At 40.6% G+C, this 24,166-nt stretch overlaps 2 protein-coding genes across 2 annotated transcripts; one reads left to right on the top strand and one right to left on the bottom strand.

Moving 5' to 3' along the window:
- The first annotated feature begins 180 nt into the window (after nucleotides 1-180).
- stx17 (syntaxin 17) lies at nucleotides 181-11,125 on the top strand. Its single transcript, XM_020651936.3, has 7 exons — nucleotides 181-359; nucleotides 1,307-1,513; nucleotides 1,621-1,686; nucleotides 4,913-5,233; nucleotides 5,986-6,036; nucleotides 8,121-8,207; nucleotides 10,110-11,125. The coding sequence occupies exons 2-7, from the start codon at nucleotides 1,391-1,393 to the stop codon at nucleotides 10,362-10,364; spliced, it is 903 nt and encodes a 300-aa protein (XP_020507592.2). The 5' UTR covers nucleotides 181-359; nucleotides 1,307-1,390; the 3' UTR covers nucleotides 10,365-11,125.
- A 104-nt stretch (nucleotides 11,126-11,229) lies between these two features.
- erp44 (endoplasmic reticulum protein 44) lies at nucleotides 11,230-24,049 on the bottom strand. Its single transcript, XM_020651925.3, has 11 exons — nucleotides 23,890-24,049; nucleotides 20,373-20,445; nucleotides 19,679-19,718; nucleotides 19,203-19,318; nucleotides 18,160-18,344; nucleotides 17,950-18,065; nucleotides 17,676-17,850; nucleotides 16,283-16,394; nucleotides 16,034-16,175; nucleotides 13,521-13,623; nucleotides 11,230-13,437 (listed from the first exon to the last, which is right to left on the bottom strand). Exons 1-11 carry the CDS (start codon nucleotides 23,947-23,949, stop codon nucleotides 13,327-13,329), a joined length of 1,233 nt encoding a protein of 410 aa, XP_020507581.1. The 5' UTR covers nucleotides 23,950-24,049; the 3' UTR covers nucleotides 11,230-13,326.
- Nucleotides 24,050-24,166: the final 117 nt, after the last annotated feature.

Genomic DNA, 24,166 nt, shown 5'->3' with positions numbered 1-24,166 from the left:
TTTAGTTACCCTTTGAAAACGACTGAAATGCAGGTGCCGATGGCCTTGCAGTAATTTTGCGCGCCCCATGGCTAAAATCTTTGCCAAAGCGGTCGTGGGTTCGAAGCCGACCCCGGCCCATCGCTGCACATTAATGGTGTGGAACATGTTTTGCTGTGGACACTGGTTTAGGTCGGAATCTATTCGTGGACGCACTCGTGGTGGAGAGTTGTTTACAAACAACGAAAGTGTCAGAAACAAACTGAAGTCGATGCTGAAAATGCGGAAATGTATGGAATAATTAATTTTCGCAAAAAGCATGGGGGCTAAGGACAGTCCTCAGCGAATATAAACATCACTGACTCTTCATATTCTCAGTGGTGAGTGTCGCTGTTCTTCAAGTTTGGTAGGGCTGACTCATGGTCCACAGTAGAAAGTGTTTCAGGGTTTAAAGGCTTAATAAGAGTGTGAATAAATAGCTTATAACCTGTAAGAGTTAGTTAAGAGTTAGCCTCGGGTGTCACACAGCTGGATTAATAGTGCTAGTCTGTATTAAGATCTTCAAATCGTGTTATCTAGATTTTTTTTTGTGGGCAAACACTATCAGTTTCATTTCTGACGCTTGAGGACAGCTGTGTCACAAAACTAGACTGTTGTAACTGAGTTTAGCAAACTTGTTTTCTTGCAACACGATCACTACAGCTCAGAATAATTGTTTTCCTAACATTTAACCACATGTTTCTGCAGTAACACAAAGATTAAGTACTATTTTTTTTTAAGTAAGAATTTTTCATTCCAGCTTATTGAATGTCATGTTTGAAGAAGTCACTTTGGGCTTAGTTTAACAATGATCAGTATTTTTGGACAGTTTTCTTCCAGCTTTTCTAACAACTACTAATCGTCCATTAATTGACAGTGAAAGTAAAAATGCATTGATTGATTTTTCTTTCTGTACTCATTCTAGCCTGAAAATCATAGAACAAGTGTGAAACACTGCTCAGGGGATGTTTTCACTTTTTATCCGAAAAGTAACCCGAACTGTCGAAAAGCAAAGTGAAGTTTGATTTAGAAAAGTGGACACAAAGCATGTTGGGATATTTTGCTTGGCGTAAAAAAAAACGTCATAATTGATTGGTGGAGTCATCGTTGCAGTGTTGATGTCTTTCCGTCAAAGTCATACTCCACTTACTCATTCCAACTAAAAATATTTTTTTTAAATGAGTCTCATGGATGTGCCAGTTTTAAATGTGTGGGCTAAAATTTGCATGCGTCACTGAGTTAATTTATTTGACTTTTATTTATTTTATTCTTCCTCTGCCGATATTAGTGTGGAAGCAGTGAAATAAAGCCGAGCAGGTGCAGTGTCATAGACAGTCATAGAGGTGTTGGCTGTGGGCAGTCAGCAGGACACATGGCAGAGGAAAGCAACAAGCTGACACTGAGGCGCCTGGAGGCACCGATCCACAAGTTCATTAAAGTGGCTCTTCCCACGGACCTGGAGAGGCTGCAGAAACACCACAATAACATACTGAAGGTGATGGCTAAAATCAGGCTTCCCACATGATCGCACCCTCACATCCGCTCTCTCTCACTTCCGGTCCACAGATGGATAACAGATCGTTTTGCTTTTCATATTTGCAGTACCAGCAGAGCCACCAATGGGATCGCCTCCATCAGGAGCACGTCAATGCCAGCAGAACTGTTCAGGTATAAGATATACTCTGTTAACTTCATGTTATTAACCATTATGCTATTTGCCTTTTTTCACAGCACCAAACTTCCTACGAATAACTAACTACCAACTTCCTTCTCGTCACAGAGGCAGTTTTTTGTTTTCTAATAAAAATCATGTAAGGGCCTTGCCGATTTCTGAATGTGGGGATTGTTTAGAAGATGATGTGACTCATTGCCTCTCAAAATTCCTGAACAAGCATGACCATGCAACTGCAGACTATACTTTTTTACTAACAAATTGTCTCAACCCTTCAGAGCTTGGTTTTGATAAATAAATTAGGTTTATCTAGTAGGTGTTACTGACATAGAGAAATTCCCCTGTGAATTAACTGACCAACTAAACCCAGCCACCCCACGATCAACAAAATGAACTTTGTATCATCTGAAAAGAAAAAAAGCTGCTTAACGTTCAGCTTATCATCACAAGGTCCAATTTACTCGCTGTTCTTGAAGCGTTCATTTTTCTATGTGGTTTTGTCAGCACTTCAGTTTTTGCTAGTTGTCATTAAGGACCTTTTTTTTCTTGACCAAAACTCCCTTTTCAGGTCAAATGATAAAAACCGTCTCCTTTAGAACTGAGACTCTACACTTGATGAGGAATGTAAAAATGAATGGTTGACAGCAGTGGAGTTAGTTTAGTTAAGGTTATTTGTTAATTGTTTCATCGACAGTCCCCTTTAGTTAACTTTACAGTTAAAGGAGCAGCTTTAGCCTTTGTGGCTAATTTCCAGCTGTAGTCCCCGGCCAGTTGTCAGTAGGCAACCTAAAATGCAGTAGTTAATGAATCTGTCAAAAACAGTAATATTCAGTTAGCATGCCCAGGTAAGGAAATGTTTCTTCTGCTTAAACATGAAAAAATATGCTTAGAGATATTTTTTATCTGGTTTTAACGCTCTACACGGACAAACTTTCTCTTGAAAAATCAGGGCAGGAAAAGAGCTTCTACCAAACCTGAAACTGTCCGTCTCTTGTGTGTGTGTGTAAGTACTTGCTCACTTGTTCACATGGTGGATTGAAATGCCTCAGGGAAAGTTGTTGCCTGGAAGCCACCGTGTCTCTGAAGGTGAAATAACTCCGAACAGGCACACACCTATCCTCTCACCATTACCCTGCAAACCCCAGGGACACATTGCGAGTGCTTTCCCGTGTCTTCATGGTGTTAATCCAGAGCACGGCATGGTCTTCTCTGGTTCACATGTGTGTGTATACAGCTATGTGTGTGTGTGTGAGTGTGTGTGCGCACATGTGTGCTAATGTACCATCGCCTACACGGATTGATAAACAAGATAGAGGGGATGCTGATAGATAGATCATCCTTTTAAGGCAGCCTATCATCATTTCTAATCATCTTTATTGCTTTTATTGTCCTTCCTCCCAGTGAGACAAACTGTAGGCTCTACTATCTGATTGACATTTACGCAACTAGCACAACATAACTAACCATCGACATAAAAGGCACAGGCAGACTCAGTACCCCCACCTACACTATGAGACGGTCAGCAGTCGATACTGTTCTATCATGAATATCTGCTATTGAATGAGTGTTTTAGCTAGGGATGGGCACGGTTCATTTGCAGTCTGACAGCTTCCCGGCCTGACTGTCTCAGTGTTAATCAGTGTGTTTTTCACTTTTATGCACATGTATGTTTATTCATGCAGCGTAATTAGCAGAACGTGTTATCGGCAGCACGTTGACCCCCTGAGCCCAGGTCGTACCTTGGCCCGGAGGGTTGATGGCGAGGCTGTAATCCTCCTGTCACCCTCAGGGCACAGGATGGGATGAAGGGGCTTGTGTTCCCCAGTGTCATATCTGCACCTTATTAAACCCAGACACCAACGCGTACACACAAAAACACGTACACATTTCCCTCCAGTAGCTCAGTTGACTTGTTTGCTGGGCCTGTCTTTTATTGGCACCTCTTTTCCGACTGGGCCAAAAGAGAGGGACTTTGTGTTAGTTTTAGGTGAAATTAGTGTTTACATCTAAAACATAGCCTTGTTGTGTTGTCTGTCTTGTTTTTTTTTTTTACCTGGATAAGATCAATTAATCACTCTTTTTTTGTATAGCACCAATTCATAACAAATGTTATCTCAAGACACTTTACAAAAGAGCAGGTTAAAGACCTTACTCTTTGTTATATTATCGACACAGCAGCAGGCCCTTCAACACCAACGATTCAGAGGAACCTACGAGAGACATCGGAGATCAGGAGCTCCCAGAGAGAAGCTACTACAGGAGTAATGTGATCTTTTCTGGTGGTCTTTAGAGAATTTCTATAAAAGAGAGTCACAATTATCCAACCTGGAGGTAACAAATGAATGAACGAACTAGTTTTATGTGAAAGGTGAAAATAGCCTTTATTTTTAATTTTTTTTTTCAGGAGTTAAAGGACATATCTTGATCAAATAGAACTCCTAGATGCCAGACTGATGAGCACTTTATGCACTTTAAGCACTTTTAACTCTGATGGTTTGAACTGGTTCGTTTTGACGCTAAATCAAACAGCCACTCTTTAGACTGGTATATTTATGTGTCTTTTTCTGCTAATATACAGTATATGTTGTTTTTTTTGTCATTACTGGTTGTATTGGTTTTGCTTGTCCTTGTGGGTTTATGTAATTTTGTTTACCTGTTTACCACCAACCTGCCAAGGGACTACAGATGGAAATTAGCCTGTGGCTCTAATGTGGCATATTTCCATTTTTATGTTCATTAATGTGCACTGTCCCTATTTTAAATAAATAAATGTCATCAAGGAAAGTTACATCATTCGAAAAAGTCTCTCTGAGGTGTTTAGGCCAAAGCACAATAAAATATATAACTACAGGTTTTCTTGTACTTCTGCCTTTACAGTTAGAGAGGATTAGTTCCTCCTTATGCTTGTGAGATAAAAAAAAGAAAAGAAACTTCTCTATTTTATTTATTTCAATTGAAATTCAAAAAAGGGAAATGTGATCTTTTACTTCGAACAGTTGCCAGTGGGAGCACAAAGATTTATTATGGTTGTGACGGCAACTGGCAATCTGAGGAAAGGGACCATTTCTGAAGGAAATTATCAATAACTCTATTTATCACATTTTAGGCTGTATCAGAGGTATTTCTGATACCTGTTATTGTATGTGAATACCTGAATACATTTTCCCAACCTGACACCCACTGTTACTGAGACCCCCCCGCCTCCTCTCTGTGTCCCTGCAGCAGCTAAGAGCTAACATCAGAGAGATGGAGAAGCTGTGTGCTCGGGTCCGTGCAGAAGATGCTGCCTCTCTTGAAGCGCTTGTAAAGCCTGTCAGAGACAGGGCATCAGCTGCTGCACAAGACTTCCTGCTTTTGCACTCTAACCCCGTGCCTCAGCCTGCACCAACACCTGCAACTCAACCATCCAGTTGTGGGTCCAGCAGTTACACTTCCGATGAAGATGTTGGTGAGGAGCTGGTGTCTGGGAGGCAAATTCAGCTCCACCTCCCAGAAATCCCCTTGGATCAGAGTGCAGCTGAGTCCTGGGACAGCCTGGAAGAGGTATGCATGACTACTACATATGATTTGATTCTGGAGTAGCATTTCATGTGTACAGTTTCTCTGACCCTTGTCCAGAAGATAATAAACAATAAAATAGATAGTATCTTTTTAATCCCAGCAGCCTGCTGAAGCTAGCTTTGACAATAATTAACACCAAAACTCTGTCCCAAACCCACTGGAAATATGGAATCTAATATATCGCAGGGATTCTTTTTTTTTTATGTCTGTCCGTCAGTTGTGTTTTTTAACTCTCAGTATTTGATATCATCTATTTGAGATCTCACATCAACTTTCTGCCTCTTACAAAATGAGTAGAGAAGGCAAATGAAATGTATGGTCGAAAAGCTATGAGCAGAGGTAGTTTAGCAACATGCTTAACAGCATGCATGTTCAGCAGCAGACATTCTGACATGTCCTGGTAGTTAAAATGTCGGTGCCACCTGTGCAGTAACAATGGCTCTGCTCTGACAGTGGGACAGTAAACCAGCATGAACAATACAAGGACCTCAAACCAAAACCAAAGCCAATTTTCATCCCGATTGCAAGGTCGTTTAATCTAACTGACCTCTTTCACCTGTTCCTCTGTACATGCTAACTTCATGCTGCACTACTGTACATACAACTATAATAATATTCATCCTCATGAGTTGATGTGATTGTCAAATATTTATATGGACAGTTTGGACGTACTGTAGCTTGGAATTGCGTGATAAGCATCATAATCTAATAAGATTTAAAATTTTCTCTCTCAGGATCTAAAGGAGCTGTGCGGTTTAGTGACGGAGTTCTCTCTTGTCGTTCATGTGAGTGTGAACTCTCAACTCTTCTTTGTGCTTCCTGGCTGTTACATTCACATTTCCACACTCTATGCACTTCTCTCTCATACATGTGTGCACATCGATCCCTATGAGCCAAAACACAAAGTGAGAGAGGCTGTTTGCCTATAGCGTTTCCAGGAAGTGGTGTGTGTATTTGACCATGTGTGCTTGTGTTGCCTGGTAAGGCTCCTGTGAGGGGAGGCGACACAGATCAACTCGGTGCTGCTGGGGCCCCAGAGGCCCTCCACCGAGGCGAAGGGGAGAGATTGAGGAGAGAGATAAGAGCTAGAGAGAGAGAGAGAGAGAGGATTTGGGGGAGTAAAGTGGGTCGTCCACAGGGGGAGAGGCGAGGAACAAGGGACACATCGAAGCAGGTGGAGAGCAGACGGCGCAGATTATCACTCTATCCTGAGGGATGGAGAGAGAGAAGCAGGGAAAGATTAACAGAGAAAAAGGAAGAGAGAAAGTGAAGAAGTAGTTAGGCTGAAAAAAAAAAAACAGATAGAAGCGGGGGTGGGGGCAGAAAGAGCATAGACATGTTGTTGTGGTGTCTCGAGGGTGAAAGACACTGCGTTGGGGAGGTAATATTCCTGCGCCCAGCCTCAGTGGAAATACTGAGAGCGTGTGTGGTTGTGTCTGTTTCTGAACATGCGTCATGTTAGTAGCTGTTCCCCTGTTTGTGTTCTCATCTGAAGGTTTTTCATGGTGTGTCTTTAAGGTTTCCTCAAAATCAAATAATGGTTGTACTTCCTCTAAGGGTTCAAATCAATTCATTCAGAATTTTAAGTATAGATTATCTATCATATGTATTATTATTAGTATTTATGTGATATAGTACGCTCTCTTTTCACCCGTCATATGAAATAGAATTATTTTATACAGTGGGAGCTGATGCACAGGTTGACAGAGATTAATTTCTCATATGTATTGAAATTGCTCTTATAAGAAAGTTTTCAATGTCATTGGTTTCAGGATAACAACTTGAAAATGTTTTCTGTAATAGTACAAAAGAAGACAATAAAAGAAGCCCATTAGATCATAGATTTTCTTTTTTGATTAGTGACTGAAATGGCTTAAAGGCAAACCTTTAGTAGAGAGCTTTTCGGTGAAAACACTGAATAAATAGATCATTTACTAAAGGCTTTTTTTTCCTTTTGAAAACTAATTTTAAAAATATTTTTCATTGTTGCTATTTGTGGATTTTTGAGCCTTCACTAGTTGATGGATTAAAGGATATGAGGGATGTGAGAGATGCAACAAAGGTCCCTTACGGAACACAAGCTACCAAAAACAATGTATGTTTTCAGCATCTCCAATGTGAAACTATGCTCCTTTTTTCTTTTTTTTTGTTTGATTGTAAAACGATTGTGTTTTGATTTTTGGCAATCGTACAAATAAAATCAAAACAGGATAAGATGCCGTTGTGGTTTATGTGCAGATTTCTTTATTTTATGACAGTTTCTGAGTCAAGATTGAAAGTTGCAGTTGAATTATCATTTTATCCCGAACACTGTGGCTGTCTTATCTGGGTCTCAGTCTTAAAAAGACAAAAAGAACAACGTAGAAGATTTGATTTGTGAGTAGTGTAGTGCTAGATAACTTTATTTTTTAGGTCAGAGTTAGCAGGTTAAAGGAGAGAGTGGCGGAACTGAGGAGAGGTGAGGAAGAGGAGGAGGAGTGCTCTGCTTGTTGTTTGGTCACTGTGTCCGGCCAGCCCTCACATGGAGAGAGACAGCTGCCACTCTGAATATTTCATGAGATTTACACAATGCCCCACACACACACACACACACACACACACACACACACACACACACACACACACACACACTCATGACCCCACCCCCATTGATATCTCCATTGAATATATCTAGAGCCTCCACACAATCACACACACCTTTCCTGCGTTAACTTGTGCCATGGAGCAGAATTCAGGAAAAACAAAAACACACTACATGACAGGTGGCTGCTCTTTCACACCTGTCAGTGATGTATGTGTAGGTGAATGTGCTTGCTAGAGTGTGTGTTTCTGTGTGTGTGTGTGTGTGTGTGTAACCTCTGTGCATCAGTCCCAGCAGGAGAAGATTGACAGCATAGAGGACAACGTCAACACAGCCGCTGCCAATGTGGAGGAGGGGACCAAGAGCCTGGGGAAGGTGTGTATATGTGTGTGTCACCATGATCTTGTGTGTGTGTGTGTGTGTGTGTGTGTGTGTGTGTGTGTGTGTGTGTGTGTGTGAGTAGTGTTTGGGAGATGGGGAGATCGATGGCACTTTGCCTCGCAGCCATTCCACAGCGTTTGTCCCTATTGATCGGCTCGAATACGGAGGAAAGATGCAATTAAGGAAATAGAGAGAGGATAGAAGGGGAGGAAGAGTGATAGAGAGGTGACAAGTGAGAGTCTGTGTGTGTGTGTGTGTGTGTGTGTGTGTGTGTGTGTGTGTGTGTGTGTGTGTGTGTGTGTGTGTGTGTGTGTGTGTAGCATTTAGAAGAGGTTTGAATAACTGTTTAATAGTTTTTCAAGAGCAGCATTCAGGCTTGAATTATCATTTCAATACACTCTTACACGCTGAGTGTAACTCAGAAGGACAACTCAGTGCTCTTCACACATACTACACACTTGAAATGTTGAACTTTTCATCTGTTATACTCAGAATGAATCACTTGTTTTTGTACAATTACATCTACAAACCCCACACACACACACACACACACACACATGCAGGGATAATTTTTCTTAAAAAATGTTTGTTCTAACTTTACTTAGTATTTTTTTCTGCAATAACAGAATGGAGCTTCGAAGTCATTACACTGTAATTACAGACTCTTAGAGTTCCAGATTATGACACAGGTGTGATTTCTGTGTGCTGAAAAACAGTGTTTTTGGGTTGTGTATTCATTTCATTAAAAAAAAGAAAGATTTTCTCAGTTCAGCTTGTAGAAACCATCCATGCAGATTATAATTTGTCCTGGTCACTGAGATTCCTGTTAACACCCAATGATAAATGAGGTGAGTTAAATTCATTTTGTGGTGCTCAAGAGCGTTGGAGAAACTGCTTTGAACTTATTAATATGCAACATCCTTTTATAAAAAATAGAGTGTTCAGACTACTCAGGATAATCTGCACAATTGTAAATAATGTGTTGTCGTCATATGGCTATATTTGTTGAATTTGTCTGAAAGTAGATCCAAGGTGAACAAAACTGTTCCCACTTTGGAGGATGTAAATTTGACACATCTCTGTAAAAGAGAACCGTGTTGTCATACTAGGCATACTGTACGTCATGGCACCGTGTTTTTTTTTTTGTTTTTTTTGTTTTTAAATAAATGCCTCTAAACAGTCATTTTTTAAATTTCTAAATTAAATTCCCCAAAACCGCAATAAAGGTTGACCACTCTGTCTGCACATTAGGCAGCGGGGCGGGGAGCGGAGGTTACAGAGAGATATAGCAGATGAGAGGGCGTCAGATGTTTTAACGTGTTTGAAAGCTTGTAATCTGTCATCAGGTCAAACTGCATTAAGCGCACACACACAGACACACATTTCCTCCATCCTCCACAACCTGCACCCAGACTCCTTTTAACTCAGTTCAGATGAAATTAAAATTCCCTGGACTGCCAGGGGGGGAGGACAAGAAACGTTGGCTTTTGAACTAGATTAATTTAATGGTGAAGTGTTAATCAAATGTGTGTCCCTGCGCAAGAGAGTGTGTGTTTGTGTGTGTGTGTATCATTAATTGTCATCAGCAAAAAGCACCTTCCACTCTGATGATAGCAGCCGTAATAACACACAGGCTGCATCTCTCTGATTTCTCTTGAATGCAGATAATGAAAAGGCTTTGATGTGGCTTAATTTTCGTTAGCAGGCTTGTTTGTGTCATTTACTTTTTTCTCGCTCTTTCGTCCTTCCATGAGTCGATGTGATGTGTGATCATGAAAGGATAGACGCGTCCAAACTCTTCTGGCAGACCGTCTTGAAGCCACGACTGATGCCTCCAAAGGTTCATGTATATGGGTGTTAAATTAGAACATATATCTCTTCCTCCCGTCTCTTTAGGCGGTGGGCTACAAGTTGGCGCTGTTGCCGGTTGCCGGAGCACTGCTGGGCGGTGCACTAGGAGGACCTCTTGGCCTGCTGGCTGGGTTCAAAGCTGCAGGGGTGGCTGCTGCTCTGGGAGGGGGCGCCTTAGGGTTTGCAGGGGGAAACCTGGTAAAGAAACACAAGAAAGCACAAGTGGAAGGACAGATGAAACAGCTGACGGCACCACCACTAGAATCAGCGACGAAAGCAGAGTCAGGCAAAAACAAATGACCTACCTCGGGTTCAAACCACTGTTGACTGACCAATCAGAAGCACATCCTGATCACATGCCTTAAGGACACTCGGCATCAGATGTTATCAACAAACACTGCTATAAAAACAAATGTGTAATAATGAGACCATTCTTCAGGAGACAGATACTCTGATGTTCAGATGTGAATGGAGTTCCTGTGAGGACATGAATCTAACTTCATACACAAGCGGTTTTTTTCTTTTTTCTTAGCGAAGCAGTTAACACTACAGCTTTCACTTTCAAATAGCCATGAGCAGAGATCTTCTCTGAAGTTCCTAATAAAGTTCTATCAATTTAACAAACCGCATCGTTCTGCCAGATGTTATCACTAACAAAGACCTTGTTTGTGTGTTCCTCCTCGAGTTCACATCTTATGTTTTTTTAATATTGTTCTTCTGCACCAAGGTTTCTTAAAGTCTACCTGTAACCATGCCTTAATGTTTCTTTGTGCAGATATTTAAATACAACTTTGAACATCTGTATGTCTCTGACTATAGTACGATTGTTTTCCCCCTTAGATCACTGTAATCTACATTTACATGATTATGTAAATAAAAGTGTTCCTGCTTAGATGTTGGTGTAAATTATACTGTTTATGGTTATATTTGTTTTTAATTGTGTGGGATGAAATATTGCACAAAAAAAGTACCAAAGTGCCAAAGTTCAGAGCCCTCCAGGGTCTCCAGTAAGAACCTGCCATGTATTGATTAAACTGTTGCGGATTTTCTGCCAAATACAATTTTTTCTTGTTTTTTTTTTTCCAAACAAAACATTGAAGTCACAGGTTTGAAAAACAGAACCAAAGAAGAGACGCCATACATACAAACAACAGACAACACAATATCCTGTAAAATGGTTTTTAATTTACTTTCATTTTTTTTTGTATACTCTTCCTCCCCTCTGAGATGACTATTTCAGAGATGGCATCACACTCCCCCCTCCCCCACCCCTCTTTTGTTCTCCTGTATGTGGGCTGATATGTCACTATGCAGGCATCTTTTTTGGCCTCAATGGAAGGGCAGGGAGCACAGTACAAACTATTCGAAGGGTCCCCCCCATACTCTCAATCTGGCCTTGTCTTTAAGATTCATTTCTGTTCAGTAGACCCCAGAGATCCATTCTTGTACCGAAACCACAGACATTTAAAGAGATGAAACCAGTTTTAATGAAGTTGTATAAAGTGGGAGACTATTTTACCAACGCTGATCACATGGGCCCCTTCTCCCCGAGCATGTTAAAATCCTGGAAAGTACCAAGTCTTTTTCTCCCTCTGCATGACTACACATTTCAACAGGTTAACAGCCAAAACAAAAGCCATTTCATAAATTCCTGATCACGTTAAAGTACACCATTTCTTTCCTCTAATTCACTCCTAGGATCACACATTAGAGATGTCGTGGAAAATACTGTGCCTTTATAAGGTATTCACCCCGCATTGACTTTGAAATGTTTTACTGTTTTACAGTAGTGAGGTTATCAGTATGTAAGACGCCCTGGAGAGGTTTGGGATACAATTAACAAATTTCTTGATTGCACAAGTATTCATGTCCTAAAACGACCAATAGAAGCACCTTTGGTAGCACTAACAGCCTGAGGGCTACTTCAGTAAGCCTTTAACAGCTTTACACATCTGGACACTGATTCCTTTAAGGCTACTTTGGTCAAGTTGCATGCTTGTCAAGTCCTGACGTTAATTCTGGACTGACCTAAGGCCTGGACATTGAATTTTCCAATCTCAGGCATTCACACAGCCTTTTAATGAAGCAATTGTATATTTGACTTCATGTCTGCAGTCTTCTTGATATAAAATATACAAACTAAGATTCATGTTTCCACAGAAATGTGCATGTATTTTAATGCTTAAATGTAACCTTCCATTGTCCAGGGTCTTCAGCAGAGAAGCCTTCACACAGCATGATGCTGCTGAAACAGCCCTCAAGATGGGATGACGTAAAATCATTTTCAAGTTACATCGTTTCTGTTCTGAGTTTAGAGAAAGAAATCCTGACTACATCCATTGTTAGTCAGTATTATGAAACAGTAACACAAAGAAACAGTCCAAGAGGGGTAATACTTTGTATATGCACTGTAAGAGACATCGTTATCCAAAACCATTTAGAACCAGGGGAGGGGAGGGGGGGGAGGTGCATCTCAATAGGGCGGAGTAGCTTTGTCTCCTTAACTTCTGTCTCAAATCAATCTTTCAAATTTATATCACGCCTGCTCAGTTATTTAAAAATATGTTTCTATTCCTTCAGAGTGTGTGTGTGTGTGGAGAAGAAATGGAGGGAAAGCTACTCAAGCAGGCATATTGTAATTACTCGTGCTGTACAAAATGAATTTAGATTTGAGTTGATCATATTGAGATGCAGCTATGAGGTCAGTGAGACTATCTCCTAAAGACAGGCTGGACTACCCACAGATAAGAACCGTACGACTGGAGTCAAAAACTGCTCTGGTTTCTTTTTCTACAAAAAAAAAACAAAAAAAAAAAAAACCAGGTGATGAAAGAAAAAGGAATAAAACAAAGGAAACTCCGTATTTAATTTAGACTGACACTGAGACTCCCATGTAGCACAAACATATTTACAAGCTCCAAAAAAATAAAAGTAAAAACACTTCTTTTGATGCCCCTAACCCCTGCCCACACACGATTTTCCCCTTTACCCAATTTCCTTTTGATCCAAAATAAAAATTGTACGTGAAAGAGTTATGAAAATATAGGTTAATCCAACATGGTTGTGTCGAGGACTGCTTCTCTTTTCTCCTCCATTTTCTCCTCCTACTTCCTCTTCATTCTCCATTTCTACATCTCCTTCTCTTCAGTAAGGGTGTTGGGTGTTGCTGTTCTGTCCCGCTGGCCTGTCCCAACCCTAACCCCTTCCCTGACCCCCGGGGGCGTGGCATTGAGTCACAGGATCACTGGAGGGCAACAGAGGGTCACAGCTCGTCACGGTCCCTTGTGAGGATGGTGTAGCGAGTCTCGCTGGGCGCCAGTTTCTGGAAAGAGCTTTCTGGAGGGCTGCTGACCACTTCTCCTGCTGCCTCCAACTGTGGGGGGAAATTCAAGTTTTAAACAGTCAGAGTTGACATGATGTGATCAACTTTCAGTCTTTTGGTTGAACCAGTCTTACCTGTCCGGGCGTGCTGTCTGTGGGGTCAGGGCCGTGGTGAAACTCCCTGTGTAGCTTTCCAGAGTGAAGGTCCAACACAAACTGTTTCAGCCTGCCAGGGATACTGAAAGAACACAAATAAAAACAAAACACACACAGTAGACATTACAAAAGAGAAAAAAGAAATCCATATCATTTAATATCTCTGAGGGATTTTAATTCAAACAAGTCAGATTTAACAAACTAGAAACTGCACAAACAAGACTCAAATAGAAAAAGTCAACTGGCTGACGGCTGCTGCCCATGAAGAATGTATAAGAAACATGGATGTAGCCTCAGCAAATTCCTCCTCGAGTTTCTGAGGAAGCATTATGAAGCTCGACAATGGAAGTCCCTACATTTGGGAATGCTATCTCACCTAACTTGACTCATCTAGAATCAGGAAAAGAGGTGAAGTTGAGGCGGGCCAAAAGCCTCTTTACAAACAACCCACATCCATCTGACCGTCAATTCAGCCAGACTCTTAATTATTCAAATATGTGCATAACTCTTAGCTTCAATATAATAAACACAGACAAGTTTTAAAAGATGCACTCCACATATAGTTTTTACAAATAAAGAAATTGGCTATTAGCCCAAAAAGGCCTTTTGTCCCAGGTTGTAAATAATCAAAAGAGATTAGTTCAAATACATTCATTTCTTCATGTATGCCCGTAAAATGTACAGAACCATTATGCCAGGCTGTAAAACATATTTCTGCTGGAAAAAAACAATCGGCAACTTTCATTTTAGTCAGCTTTGAGTGGACACTCCGAATTGCCTTCATCCTATTACCGGTAACATTAGAGGTTGCTGCCAGATGCAGCCTCGCCATCAATTTGTCTCCTTAAATATTTACTAAATTAACTTCTTGAAGTTCTTTCTGCTCTGTTTGAGAAAGTCTTATCAACAAAACCGTTACCAAAGAGTAACACAGCAGCGGTCATATCCAGCTGGTGCAAATTAGCTTTTAGAAAGAAAACTCATAACAGCCTTAGAAGTTATAAAAGCCCCATTCAGACGGCCTGTTCGACTTTACTGTGAATGTCACAGAGGTGGAACGGAGTTATCAAGGGATCTCCGATTTGTACCGTTTTCAGAGCAGGGATGGAGCCTGACTTTTATGACTGGGGTGGCTGAACTGGGCAACTGACTTCAGCAGGGATAGTCGGAATGATAGGTGGAGATAAAAAGGGTTTAAAGGGTTTAAAAAAAAAAAAGCTATTCATATCTACGTTCAATACTAACATTAAAGTATTAAATAAATGTTATATAACAGTGATTATATCATTTTTTAAATCCAAAAGAGTAGCAATAATTAAATCTTCGCTTAATTCTTCAAGTACCAAAAAAGAAGCTGTTTGGAGAATAGAGAAACTAATTCATGCAACAACCCCTCACAGTTATCACTTCAAAGCCCATCTGATTGCACAAGTGGTTCTTTTATGAACATCATTGTCTGTGAGTTTGAAAAAGGCATTCCTCCACACCGAGTTCAGCTTTAAAGACAGACCTGCTAGAACTACAGAGCAGGTCAGAGCTGATAAAAGACACAACAGCTGGAGGCAGCAGCAGAGGTCATTAGTCCCTGTGGACATGTCACAGAGCAGCATTAATCCACATCAGCGCTGTCCTGTTAAGTGTGCTCGTTAACAACAGGTCATGAGCTGTTGTCATATCACACAGGCAGAGCTGGTCCCTGGTCACAGCTAACGCCATGTGTCAGAGTAAAACACACACACACACACACACACACACACACACACACACACACACAAGTGTGTATGTATATATATATATAAATATATATATAACATACAATGCACTAATGTAATTACAAGCTGTGTGCCACATGCAGCGGTGATGTGATGTAATTAGGCTGAGGAGGGATGGTCAGTCCTTGGGGCGTCTGTCTATCTGATCAGACTGTGATTGTGGACTGGGGGAGGCAGAGTGGTTGGGGGCAGAATAAATAAGATTACATTATATTAGACTGGATTAGTTTAGCACTTATTGCACGTGCCAAATCATGTCACATTAGCTCTGGTGTCCTGGCCCATTCATAAAGCACAGATTTTAGGAGGTGTGACATTTCTCTGGTGTTCAGTGCACAGAGGGTTATTGTGTGTGTGGTGCGTGTGTGTGTAATGAAATTAACTTAATTTAAGGAGAGCTTGTTATGAAGAATTTCAAATACAGCATCAGGTAATAATTGCTCAAAAATGCCCAAATGAATGCCACATATATATCACTGGTTTGACACTCGGATGATTCATTTGTTAATCACAGGTGCATGTGCAGAATTTTCATTTGTATTTTAATATTATTTTTTTGTATTAAACTATTTCCAGCCATTGCACTTTTTCCTAAAACAGGTTTCCAGTTATATACATTGATAATATTGTGTATCTAATTTTTAAAGTACTGAATTGCATCCCCATGCAAATCTAAATTCTCTCTCTAAAAAAAAAAGAAAGGTGAGATCTGTCACTTACCCGAGGTCTTGGAAGTCAGGAAAGACATACATGTGTCTGAAGGAGTCTATAGCGATGACAGGACAGTCAGCGGGAGTTTTCTGTATGTGGAGCAGAGGATGGCGGAACTTCTCGCAGTCCGCGTGCAGGAAGTTAATGGACCCTAAACAGGAGACACAACTGTCAAAAAACAAATTCTATACACAGATGATTGGCTCACCAACAACTGAAATGAACATGTCACAAAAGACAACGAACACACATGCCCACCTTTCTCTCCTATGAGCTGGCGAGCCACTTCATGTTGGAACTTTTCTAAGCTGTTTGAGTCTTCCTTAATGTGGAACAAGATGAGGAATGGGATTCCCTCTTCAGTCAGCTCCTGGAAAATACACACACATGGTGTCATAGATAAAAGGAGTCAGGGCCTGAAAGCCCTTAAGTACGGTGGCTGATAAGTGCAAACGCTCAGCTAAGGCCGTAATGACTAATAAGAAAAACAGGCAGACGACTGCAAATAGACGAACGCTGAATATTCAATGGAAGTGCTCCAGGCTTGTGGAGGCACTCAGTGAACGGTTTATTATTGACAAGAGAGAGTGAAGGAGACAAGGACGTGAATTTTTAGTTTGGAATCAAAGACGGCATAGTTTGACGACAAAGAGTAACATTAAAATAACAGCAACTAGAAGGATTCTGTCTGGAGATGGCGCTAGCTCTAGGGCTACTACAGCCCATGTTCTCTGAGTCTGACACCAGGAAGAGTCAGCTCATCTCACTGCTGCTTCATGGGTAACTGAGGTCCAATCTGGGGAAGCTACACTGAGCAGTTGGCTTACTCTGCCCATTGTAGGGCTATGAACGCAGGGGATATTAGTGATTACAGCTTGACCTAGAGCAGGAGCTTTGAACCACCAACTTTCATGAGTTATGTTGAGAACTTTTCAGATATGATCCTTTTGATCATTATGATCAGAATGTGGGATATGGGACTCAGTGCTCACAAATAACTTTTGCATCAGATCCAAAAAGACGTACAGGTCTAAATGAGGATCGTTCAGTAAGAAGGTTTTGTTCCCTTCATATGCCTTGTCAAAGCCTTATTGGTGTCACAGCCTGCAGAGTGGTCACAGGGATTTGTTGAAATCCATAAAAGGTTAACTTCTTGACCAACACTTTTCTGATTGTTGACATATGGGTCTAATCTCATCTCAGCAGAGAGGTCTTGGACAAAGTAGAGCCTGTTTCCCTCATGTGTCATGTTACATTGTTTTGTGAAGCAGAAAACAAACTCTTGAACTGGACTCAGGGACTGGATGAAAATCGCGCTGTTCTTGCCATGTTTCATTGGTGCTAGGGTTTGCTGAACTCTCTCTAAGTCGTTCACTGTCCAGCACCAGCCAGTGCTGTAGCACACATAGCTAGAAATTGGTTTCCTTCAGCGCCCTCTCGCATACCGAATAGCCGTAAGTTTTTACGTCGACTAATATTTCATGGCTTTCTTTAGTCCAGTCTTGTTCTTTTCCTGATGTTCCTCTGTCTACATTATTATGGTTTTATCCTCTTCAATCCGTTTGGTATTAAAGGCAACAATACATTTCACCTCTGACGTGTCGCTTTCTAAGGCAGCAACGGAAATAAATAAATGAAGCAAGTGACAAACCTCTCCATTTTCAAAAGTGATCTCTCTGACCAGAGGCACACACTTGTCTTGCGTCCAGGCATATGTCAGGTCGAAGTTGGTGAGGGAGCCGAGGTAGATCATGTCAGGGGCGCTGTCCCCCATGGGTCTGTAGATAACATTGTCTCCATTGATGCGCTCAGGCTCAGAGACAGGGCTGTAAATTGAACCAGTTAATTAGAATTTCAAACACATATGTGCTTCATTTGAATGATTTTACAAAACAAATGATCCATAATGTGTTGCTGTATCTCACCCAAAAGAGGCGTGGAATGTGCAGTCATCACGAAGGATGTTGGCAACTTTTTCATATGTGTGGTAGTTGTCAGAGTCCTTTGTTTCAAAGTAAGCTATGATATTTCTCTTACTTCTCTGTTGAATACAAAACCAAAGGAAAGGGAAAGTAATGACATCATTCATTTTATAATGACAAATACAGCACTGATTTATGTGTGTTTCAACTTACATCTACAGTATTAATCTCCTCCAATGAATGTATCTCTTTCACGGGGTCCACCTGCTGTTGGCGGATGAAGTCTGCAATGGCTGCCACTGACCTCTGACCCCTGTACTCCCTCTTCATCATCATCCCATTGCGGAACAACTTCAGTGTCGGATACTTGGTGATGCGGTACCGCTGGGCTATGTCGGCTGTTCAGAGAAAAAAGTTAAGTAAAGAAGGACAAATCAATTGATGAAGAGGAAGGAGTGGAGTAAAAACACATGGGGATGGGTGGATGAGGAGCGGAGCTGTGACGGAGTCGGCAGTTAAACCTCACTCTCAAAACACTGCCTTCAGTCAGCTCTGAGCTCTGATCTCCCACATGAAAGCCGCCCCCCACCAAGAGTAAATATTCTCTCTTGCACACATAGAATGAGTGTGTGAGTGTGTGCATGTGGCAGGTGTCAATCTCCCTGCGGGGTGTCTCTAAGCCTCCCGTCTTCACAGGAAGCAGCAGTTTTGTCATTAGTCTTCAAACAGTTTGCAGGTCATCAATAATTCTCTTTAATTCGCTTTATCTCAAAAGGCTGAGCCTGGTCGTTTATGTGTCTGTGCTTTGGTGTGCTGGGCATCTATGTGTACATATGTGCATCAAATATACTAAGGGAGTGTGTGTTGTGTGTGTCTTTTTTTTTTCTTTCTGCGTATAGAATGTGTTGTGTTAAAGCGGTGCATGACATCACCATAAAGAACATCCATCCTCTGTACTGATACTTAAACTAAGAATATTATGGATTACAGATTCATAATTTAATAGCTTTAATGTCCAACATTTTCTCAAATAACTATATTCTTGGTCTTTGCGTAACTTTTTGTTAAAAAAAACACTGTATTTGTTTCTCAGATTAATAAAGGTTCTTGATAACTGGTGACAATCTTCTGTGAGTGTTTATAATCTTGCAGTTGAAACAAAAACATAATCAATAAATGATAGTAAGACAATTTACACAAGTCATGTCAATGAAAAGGAACACTGGTAATCGCTTAAATGGCTCAGTAATACTCACAGTGTTGGTCACAGTCAACACGAGCAAACACCACCTGGTTGGTGTTAGGAAACTCTTCCCTTACTATGTTCGACGCCTCCTCAAATATTGGATGGAGCATTTGACTGAACCTGCACCTGTAGGGGAGGCAGGGGGGGGGGGGGTGAGGTCCAAATACTTCTCCATAATTTCCAAGGTAATTAAATAGATTTTTTATCAAGTATAACAGACTCAATTTAGCAGTATTTGACAGTGTTGTAAAGTGACTTTACCAGCTCCATTATCCAGCCGTTCAAAAGACAACCCCAGAATATATTAGATTAAAATAGACGCTCAGAATGAAAATCATTTAAAAGAAATCAGTAAAATCCAGAGTGAGAGAAATTTATGATCATTACAACACTATTCATATGAAACAGCTGTTGGTGAGCTAAATCGTATCATATTATTGAAGGGGGCGGGGGGTTAATGGCTTTATGATGAAACTAAAGACTTACCAGTCAGCGTAGAAATTCACTAAAGACACCCCAGCATTATCTGAAAGGAAACACACACAAACAGGAAACAAATGTAAGCCTCTATACATAACGGAATGCTTTCAGGGATGTATGTTTTGCCAGCCAAATTAATTAGACGTAAGCCCTCAACTTCCATTCATTGAGCGAAAAGAAAAAAAGAATCAAAAGGAGAAAGCTCTAATAAAGCATGTCTATAAGCAAGAATTGAGAAACCACTGAACTCGTGGTCATATACATTCATTAGACCACCTTTTTGGTTAAATGTTTGTTTAGTGTAAGGCAGAGCTAATGACAGGATCAGGAAGGTCCGACAAGATCTGGACAGCTTTGTTCACAGTTTATCAAAATGTTTTCATGACCATATCTAACGAGTATCAGATGCAATTCTGTTGAGCATGTAGAAAATTAAGAGACTTCAGATAAGCTCCCAATAAAGAAATGAATCAGAATTATAGGCTTGATTTTATATTTTGGAAAATATTTACTTCATTACCAAGAATAAGATTAGAAAGGAAAAACAAGGAATTGAGCCAAGCTAGGCCCAACAGCTTCTGGCTGTAGCTGGATTTTGAATGAACAAAATTGAGTGGTACTGGTCAGCTAGCATATTACTGTATTTCCTGAAAGCTCTCCAACTATTACTTTTAGATACATTTGAAGATGAATGCCTTACTTAGGATGTCATCAATGTTGCCCGAGTCCAGACTGGTGATTTCTGCTTTCCCAGGAGTAGACAGGCCCATCGCCTACAAACACACAGGGAAAAGAACGATGTAACAGTTATCATATTTATATACTTTTTATTTCGATCTGGATACAATGAATGTTTGTGATTAACAATGGTTAAGCAGTATAAAACCCAGGATGTCCTTTTAAACATTAACCTTCTCCAACCTCTCCAGTGAAACACATAATGTCTCCCTGAGAACCTGAGCGATGTACATTCTCTCCATTGTGTCCGCCTCAGGCTATTTCACCGGCAACTTGTTCCTGGTACTGGGCTAAATATACAGCCAACTATATAACCTCTGATCTTTCTGTCCTGCAGAGCAACGTGCCAATTACACTCTCTCATTATTCCCAACACAATTTCACAGCACATTATTTCAGTAGATGTTCCAGATGTCCAGAATTTAAGAAAATATGAAGGAGAAATGTTAGGGATGTAACAATTCACTCAACTCACGATACTGGGTTCATAATACGATTCTCTCACGATATATTTTACAAAATGAGACTGAAGACAAATTACACTTGTCAGTGTGGTTTGGCCTTGTAATGTTTTTATTTCTCGCAACAAGGGAAGGTGTTTGGAGCATCTCATTGTGGTGTCGATTATATGCTGCATCATGTTGGTTGCGCTATTTGTGTAGTACCCTGTCTTCTTGCAATATCTGCACACAGTTCTTGTCTTGTCTGTTATTTTCTCACCTCTGCAGTTGTCAACCGCCTCTGCTCTACAGCTGCTGACGCTCACAATATTATTGCGATTCATTTTTCAGAGTACCGATGTGGATCTTGACATCTTTGCATCCATTATTTATCACGTTTTTACAATTAATCTTTACATCCCTAGAAAGTGTGCACTACACTGTTGTTGTACATCCTCAACAGGCACCCGGTGAAAATGTAGGCCAGTGAAAGTTTGAAATGTTAAGCTATCGTGTTTCCCTGAATATTTCCTGTTTGTTCATTAACTGTTGAGTGTTTACTACTTAGTATTTTGAATTTGATAAGGAACAATGCTTTTTTGTTTTGTTTTTTTGTGGTATGCTCACATACCTGCAAACATGTCAGAAATAAATAATTAACACCAAACAAATGATAGAAAGAGAGCTGTGGATATGCTTAATGTTGGCACCTCTGTACTGCACCTAATGTACTTTTTGCATGTGCAGAATTTGCATATTTTCTTTTAGTCTCCTTTATGCAAATAATGTAGTCAACACTCACAATCATACTGTAAAGACGTTTGCCAACATCCTCTTTTTGTCAGACATTTTCTCTCAAAACTTATCTGATAGAAGCAAGGTCCTGGAGCTGTAGATGTTGTAATGCTACATTGCAAAGATTTAAAAACCCCAAGAAATTCCAAGAAGTTACACCTTACACAAGCTGCTCAAGAGTTTTAAATATCCAGTTATTCAACACAAAAAACAAACAACGGAAAAACAAACAATGGAAACAGTAGAGGTGGGATCGTAGTGGAATATACAGGAGACGCGTATAAGCAAACAGCAATTCTCTGATAACTGATATATTGCAACTCCGCTTTACTAAAGAATATAAAAGGCCCCAAAAAAGTTGCAAGTGAAGGATTATTCACTTAAAATTTGCATCTCTTAAAACATATTTTCTCTTAACTTATTTTCATTGCCGCAAGAAATCCTACTGTCTTCTTTTTTGTCCAATAAATATCCATTCTTGGGGCACTGGTGGCGCAGTGGTTAGTGCGAAGCGCCCCATGTATGGGGGCTATAGTCCTCAAAGCGGGCGGCCCAGGTTCGAATGCGGCCTGTGGCTCCTTTCCTGCATGTTATTCCCCACTCTCTCTCCCTGATTTCTAGCTCTATCCACTGTCCTATCTCTCCAAGAAAGGCCCAAAAATAAATCTTGGAAAAAAAAAATCCATTCTTGTCTGTCATGTGATAACCGCACTATAGGGAGTCATGAAGTGGTGACAAGTTCTTTTCAGACTGCAGTTCTACAACAGTGCTCCCTTGTCATTACCTCTTCAGACATTCATATCGGTTATGCATTAGCGTAATATCGGTGTCCCAGTCTGTGAATTCACTTTTGGTTAAAGCTGTGATCTCAGCCTTACCCAAGATCCTATTCAAACAGGATGTAACATGTCATCCTCCCAGCAAGCGTGACAATCAGAAATACAAATATGGGTAATGGTTATACTCCAGGAAAACTCCAACTTCAGTGTCAAAGAGCCAAAGCTCACACTGCTCAATCTTTATAGGGAATTGGATAACCAAAATATGTAACTGCACTTTTTGATTTGTCACATACAAACCATCAGGTCAATTTTAGTTTCACTATACTAGCTGCAGTTAAGTGTGTTTTTTATTTTATTTTCCTCATTTAAATGCATATACACACATAAATATGTATAACATCTGTGTGTGTGTGTGTGTGTGTGTGTGTGTGTAAGACATAGTTCTGCAGTGTATCCTCACTTTTGAGAAACTGTGACCAGTGAAAGTTTAGAGCTTTTTAATTAAAGCACATGAACAATTAGATGATAGTTTAAAGTTGCTGGATTATTTCTGGAGTGAAAATATCCCTTGTAAAGTTAAACAATGTCAACAATGAAATTGACAACTTGCTTTTTTTAAATATATATACCAATAGGGTAAAACGGCTGCATATTGATACTTAATGTCACCGTTTCTGCAGTGAGTGAGACTACTAAACACACGGTGACCTACAGCTTAGGGAGAGAAGTCTTTTAAGTTTTCTTCACAGGGCCCAAACTCTCACAGCAGCAATATTGCTCCGCTTGGTCTACTTCCGGGTTGTGAGCCAATAAGAATGAGCCACAACAGAGGAATTCACCAACCCGGCGAGAGATAATTCAGAGACACTTACAGTTCCTCAAAAAGAGCCCGACAACTCGTTAATCCGGATCATTTAAACCGTGGAGTCCACCCAATCAAAGCAGACAAACACAGTCAATAAATTAAACTAACCATTTTGTGTCTCTGCACTCAGTTAAGTGTAGCACATATGCTAACTGGATGCTGCTCTGCTACTAAACAAAGTTATATCACGAGTCCAACTTTAAATATATTTTTTAAAAGAAACATAATGAGGAACAGTTTGCTAAACGAGTAACATGAATCTCGTGAAGCATTAAAGATGTATTACAGTAATTAATGGTTAGTTATTACAGCTAACATTAGACTACACTGCCGGCTAAATGGACACTGCAGTTGGATTACTTAGTTTAGGAACTTGTTTGGTATAAGCAGGAGATGTGCCTCGACAAAGAACATGATGTATAACCACACTTTCAGGAGAGAGTGAGCTCGATAGTGATCTAAGCCACTTTAAAAGCCACGTCTCATGCCAGCGGCTAGCTAGCAGCTAACTATCCAGTGGTAGGCTAACGAGCCTTTATGCAAACATTAACTCGGTCCTGCTTCCCTTTTTTCTAAACCTTTAATACAAATGCTTACCAGCAGTATGACCGTGACGACGCGGATATCAGGAGAAGGAGATACTGCTAACAGGTTCATTGTACAGTGCTGTTGGTTTTGATGGTGATGTTCAAGCTTCCCAGTCTGTCTCGCCGCCGCTCTGTTCTCAGTGCAGCAGGAAACCGACGGCGGACCGATCTCTCAGTTACCACGGAAACGCAGAGTCACACTTCCGGGAATTATTTCAGCTCAGCGCGGGTAATGTAGTTTTCAGAATAGTCAAACGGCTGTCTAGGAATACGAGGGAAAACTACAA

Source organism: Labrus bergylta, chromosome 8 (assembly GCF_963930695.1).
Source record: "Labrus bergylta chromosome 8, fLabBer1.1, whole genome shotgun sequence".
NCBI classification, from domain to species: Eukaryota; Metazoa; Chordata; class Actinopteri; order Labriformes; family Labridae; genus Labrus; species Labrus bergylta.
This window is presented reverse-complemented; position numbering and strand designations above follow the sequence as displayed.